The sequence below is a fragment of the Hyalella azteca genome, unplaced genomic scaffold (assembly GCF_000764305.2).
Source record: "Hyalella azteca isolate HAZT.00-mixed unplaced genomic scaffold, Hazt_2.0.2 contig168, whole genome shotgun sequence".
NCBI classification, from domain to species: Eukaryota; Metazoa; Arthropoda; class Malacostraca; order Amphipoda; family Hyalellidae; genus Hyalella; species Hyalella azteca.
This window is the reverse complement of record NW_025930528.1, coordinates 45,869-53,827: the sequence shown is the minus strand read 5'-3', so window position 1 is coordinate 53,827 and position 7,959 is coordinate 45,869. Positions and strand designations below refer to the sequence as shown.

Below are 7,959 nucleotides of genomic sequence, written 5' to 3'. Positions count from 1 at the left end.
AGATGTGTATAAGAGACACGTGTTACGTTCTAGATAATTTTGTTGCGCATCGAATGGTATATGTCTCATTGTTGTAGCTTAAAAACTCTAGGAGGAGATAGGTTTGCAGTGACAATAAGTTAACTTTTCAGTAGAGCCCGTCAAAGTCCCGCGCGCATCGGAATAGGCACTCAATGTAGCAAGGATACGAAACTAAACGTTATTGGAGCTTGATTCCAGTCAAGGATGGAGGGAGCGACTGCATGCACACCTCCTCATACGACGCCAGGCGGGTAACCAAAGTGCACTTCAAGCAGACACTCTATTTAAAGTGCTCGCAGCGAATTTCATCCCATTCTGTTTGTTGAAGAACTACCCCACCCCTCTCCCTTTCATGATCTGTCGTGAACGCATAAATCAACGTACAGAGATGGTTTTGGTACCGCTGGATAGGTCAGAATGTCAGCTTTAAGATGAAACTAAAAACCGGAAAAGCCGAAATCCAAAATTTTACCCTAGACGCTCCCCTAATTAAGGCACTGTCTAGTGATAAGAAGGAGGAGGTGAGAGACAAGGCGCAGTTTAAGGCGCAGCATAAGGCACTGTCCAGTGATAAGAAGGAGGAGGTAAGGGCAGTCAAGGCGTTCATTATTAAACAAAGACGAAGCTCGTTACCCTGCATTTTCTCGTGTCAGATAGTTTCAGAGAAAATATTTAATATTTATATGTTTTAATATGTTTCTATATTTTTTCACTGACATTTGTGCTAATTTCCTAGCAAAGGAAGAAAACATAAAGCTCATTATATACTTAAATGAATTAAAAAGTCCACATATTTGTAAAATCATTCCCTATATGGATTATATCTTGAAAGCGGCATTTTTGTGTGGCCCTCTTCATGCCCCACTACTCCCCACCCCCTCCACACTGCCCTCTACCCACTACCGGTTACTCGTTTCACCTTCCCCTCCCAGTCCCTCCCCTTCTCACCGCCCCTTCCCTCCACAGCCTTCTCCCCTCTTCACCCTCCTTATCCCTCCTTATCTCTCCTTATCTCTCCTAATCTCTCCTTATCTCTCCTTATCTCTCCTAATCTCCCCTTATCTCTCCTAATCTCTCCTTATCTCTCCTTATCTCTCCTAATCTCTCCTTATCTCTCCTTATCTCTCCTTATCTCTCCTTATCTCTCCTTATCTCTCCTTATCTCTCCTNCATCGAGGGCATCCAGGAGCGCCATTGAGGGCATCCAGGTGGGCCATCGAGGGCATCCAGGTGGGCCATCGAGGGCATCCAGGTGAGCCATTGAGAGCATCCAGGTGGGCCATCGAGGGCATCCAGGTGGGCCATCGAGGGCATCCAGGTGGGCCTTCGAGGGCATCCAGGTGGGCCATTGAGAGCATCCAGGTGGGCCATCGAGGGCATCCAGGTGGGCCATCGAGGGCATCCAGGTGGGCCATTGAGGGCATCCAGGTGGGCCATCGAGGGCATCCAGGTGGGCCTTCGAGGGCATCCAGGTGGGCCATTGAGGGCATCCTGGTGGGCCATTGAGGGCATCCTGGTGGGCTATTGAGGACATCCAGGTGGGCCATCGAGGGCATCCAGGTGGGCCATCGAGGGCATCCAGGTGGGCCATTGAGGGCATCCAGCCGGGCCATTGAGGGCATTCAGGTGGGCCATTGAGGGCATCCAAGTGGGCCATTGAGGGCATCCAGGTGGGCCATCGAGGGCATCCAGGAGCGCCATTGAGGGCATCCAGGTGGGCCATCGAGGGCATCCAGGTGGGCCATCGAGAGCATCCTGATGGGCCATAAAGGGAATTTAAGGGCATCAAGGGCACTTAAAATAACATCTTATCTCACCTAAAATAATATCTTATCTCATATCTTACTTGGTCTATCTTCACCTCCAGCAACGCGGCCGTATCGTTATCGAGCTTCGCCCCGACAAGGCGCCGCGGCTGTGCGACAACTTCAGCAAGCTGTGCACGGGTGAACGCGGCTACGGCTACAGCGGCTCGAAGGTCTTCAGGTGCCTACCCGGCTGGTGGATTCAAGCCGGCGACTTCGTATCCAACGACGGAGAAGGCGGGAAGTCAGCGCTGGAAGAGGATATGATAGAGGCCGAGACAACTGGTGAGATCTGCTCGCTTTTTGGTGGCTACATCTATACATGGGATGGCACGAACATTTCCATGCGTATGGAAGAAGGGTGCCGTTAATCAAACTTCAGTTACGCTGCTTTCATATATTTTATAATTTATCGATGCCTAAATTTCTCTCGTATATTAAGATTCAAGCTTCGCTACTTAAATATGTACTAAAGATGTAATTATTATTTGGAATTGTAGCGCCTGGCTTAGCTTCGTGGTAGACAAACCAATAATTCTCTCATATTGTTTCGGAAGTTGCCTCTCTCCCTCTAATGCATAACAACTCTCCTACATGCACTGCTCAATAATATTACCCTCGCCCTCCCCCATGCACTGCTCCGTAATATTACCCTCACCCAACATGCCCGGCACCTTGAGCTTCTCCTTCTCGCTGCTCCGAAACCGACCTTAACTTCAGCACTGCTTGTAACCTAACCCAACCTTAACTCAACCTCTTGACCTAACACTTCCCCACGAACTCCTCCATAAAATATTCCCCTTTACCATAAAACCCCCCTCCGTGTTCGATATCTTCATTGAATTTTTATCATACGAGGTGTAGCTGAATAAAATAATCATTTAATTATCCTCACCGCGCCCCTTTACCACAAACCCCCCTCCATGTTCGATATCTTCATTGAATGTATATTTTTGAGGTGTAACTGAATAAAATAATCATTAAAATTATGCTCACCGCACCGCGCAGACCTGGAGGCTAAGGCCGGGGCGGTCGAGATGGTGTGCGTGTCGAGCAGCGGGCGCGGGTCTCTCATGGTCGCATCGCAGTTCTTCGTGCACGTCAAGAAGTACAGCTACACGCACGTCTTCGCCTACGTCATCGAGGGCCTGGACCTCGTCGAGAGGTGAGTTCTGGGTCCTGGTAGGAATGACATTGGAATTTATATACCAGAGTAAGTAATTGGCACGTCACTTGGAACCGAGACTACATAGATAGGTAAAGTCAGTATCAACAGTGATATATCTATCGATGTATGAACAGGTTTTTAGCTATGTTGCTGGCAGGTGAGGCCTTATTCGTAATTAAAAATATTAATCATATTTTCTCTAAATTGGTCAGTTACGCCGTAAAGTAGTTTATATATTATAACAGAGCATTTCTTGTTTGTCCAGACTGACGCAGCTGGGTGACGGAGACCAGGCTTACCACCCGACCCAAGAAATCACCATCGTGGACTGCGGCAGAATACAAGCGTAACGCGACTATGTTTCTACTTCTCTTTTTGCCAGCCAAAGATGCAGCGGTAAACCTACGCTGAGATTATTTGTTTGTTCAAGGCAAGAACTTCTACAGCGTAATATGAGATGAGCGTTGCTGAAGAATATCCAGCAATATCTCCAAGTATTGCCCAGATCAAGAGGCCGTATAAAATGTAATACTATCCTGCGGCGGGCACACAGAGTATTTCCAAGAAGACAAGACCGTATAAGATGTAAGACAAACTCAGGAAGCAACAGTTTGGCAAATGATCAATTATAGCCTCAATAATAGTCTAGTTCATCTGACATGAGCTTGGTGAAGACTATTGGACTATGTGCCGTTATTTTGGATATGAGGTGAACTGATTCGAGGACATTTTAGTTTTTATCGCAACAACTATTCCTTAGGCCAACGTCACAAGCTGCGATGTCCCTCAAGGCTGAACAAAAATCCTCGGAAAATTTTAATCCAGTATTTATTTTTGTGGCACAATATAACTTTGATTCATCTGGATTTATTTCATGCAGATCTGAACAATAATTATTTTCTAATTACTGTACAATCTTCATATTTCCGTGACCAGAAGGCCAAAAAGATGTCCAGTTTACGGAAGCTTTAAAAAAATTTATGACTAATTGATATTTATCCTGAATTTCAGTAGTGGGTGTCAAAGAAAAGGCAATTAATTTGTTCGTAAACGTGGCGTCTTTAGCATAATTTTCAAATTCCATGTTTCCATTGTAAAAGGTTTTGGGTGAATCCTGGGTGAAATGAAATTCAGTTCCAGGTTCATACATGCTAATTATTTCGATTTAATTTTGAAGATCACTTTCATGGAAAACACTCCAAGCGGATCTCTGTCACGGAGCTGCCAGTGCATTCATGAGTGTATGTTCATTGAATTTTCATGTTATGAGGCATAGCTGAATAAAATATTTATTTATTTATTTATAATTTTAATGAATTCGGTTTGCGAGACATGAACGTGAACCGCATTTACTGAGGCAACAAAATGCAGTAATAATGTTTTATAACCTTGACTGATTTATTTACTGGTATTTGCATTGCGCTTAGAACACCGAAAATACTGAGACTGCGATGTTAGTAGATGAATTAACCGGGTTAAAATATAACAAATCGAACTGAACAAATTCGTTTCTGAACCGGCACGGACTTGTAATTTCTTTAAAACGGTTTCTTCATTATGTATGTTAATTTCCGGACTTGCCAAAGGCATTATGGAGTCATGATTGGAACCGAGAAATGATTCCATATGAAAAATATTAAGAAATTAATATCTGTCAATGGTGATACATATTTTGAATCTTCTTCGTAATTCGTGTTTCTTACTTGAAAGCCTGCAATGATATTCAGTCAATTCACCATAAACAAAACGACTTGCCTGTACGCTTTGCCTCCTTTATTCTGTTTTTTCTTTCGTCTATCAAACGATTTTCTCCGAACGTTTATCCTTCCCGATAACCATACAAGAGATGCCACACAAATTTAAATTAAAACTGAGTTCACGTTCGAGAAATGATCTCTTCATAACATCTAAACTCAAACGCCAGTTGCCATCAACGGCTTACATAAAGTTTAATATTAAAGGTGTGGAATGCATGACAAACATTTAAGTCCAGACAATTTTCGAGCATCAAGCGTTCATAGTTTTTCATATAAACCATGTATAGATAAGTTTCCAAGCCTAACACTGTACACTAAATTTCTTTAAATCTCACATTTGATATTAACTTTCAAACTCCATGAACTGGATGTAATCTACATCATTCTAACATCATAAAAAATTCTCGATTTATAGCTAAAAACACTTTTGTGTTAAATGTATTGAATTTATAAAAAGTTTGTCTTATTTAGTTACTTTACGGGTTCTTTATTGACGGTAAGACGGGGTTTGGTGTTCCGATTTTTCTATTAATTAACTTTCTAAATAAGAACAGTTAACATAAATACGGCTGTGTGGAAGTTTTGAGTTTGTCTTGGTGTAGAGTGAGGCTTCCACAGCTCTCTTGAAGCTGCGGCCTTCACAGCTCGTGTTCTCTCAGACTCTCTCCGTCTATCACAGTCTTCGTATAGCTTTTAATCCAGCACTGTAATCGTTATGTTCGTTAATGATCTGTAGCGTTGAAATAGTTAAACTAAACATAATGTGTCGTCAGTAAAATGCATTTTTTCTAGATAATTTGATTTTATTTTATGATATAAGTGGCTTCGTTTAGCGTCTTTAATGAATTCAAAACCATTGCACGACTACGAAGTGTATCTTGATCGAACGCATCTCTACTTCGCTGAAATTCTGCAGTGCGTGGATGACATTTTTAGAATGATAGAACGAATTTTGCGTGTCGTCGTTTTTTAAATCTTTAAATCAACTTTATACGGTATATGGAAAACTGAACTTCTTCTCGGGGCTTTTTCTAAAGAACTTGTTTGTTAAAAAGTTGTAAATAGAACATCCGTAAGTTATTGAGGGAGACAAAACGAGTCTGAAGAGAGTTAGTTCAAAGCACGAAAAATTTGCCACGCAAATGATAATCTGAAAACCATCTGAGAAATCAAAACAATATCAAAGTTAAAGCAATAAACAAGTCCCATGAACTTTCATGGAAAATTTATGAAATCAAGGCATTTATTTCTTAAATTTGCTTTATGAATGTTCTTTGTACCATTAATTTAAACGAAAAACATATAAATTGCAATACCGCGATGTAGCAAGGCATTAAAATTAATATTCATCTGATTAAACATCAATTCAATTTATTCATATGAGCTTCCGCTCACTCATGCGCAAACTATAGTTTTGAAATACAATACAGTTACGAAATAAGGAAATGCAGGCGGTAAAGAATGACCGTTTATTGTTCAAATTCGATTTATCCGAGAAGTAGCTATCATATTTGAGAACTTTTTCGTGTTCCGGACACGAATTTAAACGAACCTGGAACAGTGCTACGAATGCTTAGAGTTTGCTAGTGCATAAGTGCGTTAGTGTTGCGGTAAACGTGTTACTGGATCGGAATTCAGAGGAATGGTAAAAGTTGGAGAAAAGAATTTATTTTACAACAAATAAAAAATTTATTGTGAAAGAATTTATTGTGGGACGTTGAGTTTTAAATGTTCTCTCTATAAGGTGGTTTTTGAGTTATGGAGAGTATATGTACTCCATTTCGAGTACACGTAATATTTCTGTTTAAGATGATATTATGACTGAATGGATGCATGAGCTGTCTTATGAGACCATGATAACGCATGCAATGATTAAACATCGATTTCTATGCAAAAAATTGAAAAAGTCAATCTTATTCAATGATCATTAAGCGTTCATAGCTACAATTGCAGACACTCCGGTTGCATTTTTTTCAACGAGTATCTTACGATGTTTCTCGCGATGATAATATCCTCAAGTCTCACATTTATAATGGCCTGACTCTCAACTACTTTCCTCTCATTCATCATGACTTATCCATCATGCAGGTATTCCATTTATAATGGCCTGACTCTCAGAAGATCTAGAATGCTTCATAATCTAACTCTCACATCCTCCCCTCACATCCTTCCCCTCTCGTCCTTACCCTCACATCCTTCCCCTCACATCCTTCCCCTCACATCCTTCCCCTCACATCTACCCTCACACCTTCCCCTCACATCTACCCTCACATCTACCCCTCACATCTACCTCTCACACCTAACCCTCACCACACGACCCTTTTAACGTCTGACGAGTTCACATGAAGAGGTCAGGAACGAACTCGAGTGCTCAAGTTATTGATGAAATATCAACTGCAGGCTGTGCGTCCCGGACAACACGCAACTCTAGGCTCAGTAGTAACGAATATTTTAATGCATTAAATGACGCTAAGCTCTTCAGTAACGGAGGTTTAAATGTCATTGCTCGTCAGTAGCGAATTTCTCAATAATATTGTCAAAGTTCAGTTCAAAATTGTATTCAGCATGTATAAGTTTAATTTAGGTAAAATAAGCGTGCAATTAAATTGAGCTAAACTAATATGAAATTGTTTGGAAGGCAATCAAGAAAATTAGAAGTACGTTAAAAATGTTTCACTTTCAACACCTTTGTCGTTAACAATCTAAGCATAAACAAACTAAACTCTTTAAGTCATGTCTATGTATTTTATGCATTCATGGTCCTTTATTGGATCCAAATACGTATAATTTATGGTTTATAGAGAGCATCGACACTATAGGATAAGCTTGTAGATGACTTCTGTAGACTCCTAAAGACTCTTGTTTACTTTCTCATGATATGAATTACTAAATGATAGGTTATCTCTAACAATGTAATTAGCTTTAAATAGTTATCCATCGACTAATATAAAATGTTTTTCTGAAAAAAGTTTCGTAGACGATTAAACTAAAAAAATTCTCACTATTCTGGCACTCGCTTCATTTAATTCTACAAATTTCGGTAGCTCGGTGTGTTCCACAGAAAATCGTACAATTTCTGCAGCTAATACGTCTCAATTCTCCTACAACACGCAGGTATAATTAATGACCGAGTTCACTGAGGCAATCTGCTGTATAAGGGTACGCACACAGTGAAAGCAGGTTTGCCCGCGCGGGCAACCTGCTCCAA

General features: G+C 41.0%; 1 protein-coding gene across 1 annotated transcript in view; it reads left to right on the top strand.

The window, feature by feature from the left end:
* Positions 1–4,276, top strand: part of LOC108677381 (peptidyl-prolyl cis-trans isomerase) — an 8,048-nt gene extending 3,772 nt beyond the window's left edge. Inside the window, exons 5-8 of the mRNA XM_018165590.2 lie at positions 1,560–1,581; positions 1,889–2,111; positions 2,835–2,991; positions 3,260–4,276. Coding sequence (XP_018021079.2) covers positions 1,560–1,581; positions 1,889–2,111; positions 2,835–2,991; positions 3,260–3,344 — 487 coding nt within the window. The 3' untranslated portion in view covers positions 3,345–4,276. The remainder of the gene's footprint in view (positions 1–1,559; positions 1,582–1,888; positions 2,112–2,834; positions 2,992–3,259) is intronic.
* The last annotated feature ends 3,683 nt before the right edge of the window (positions 4,277–7,959 follow it).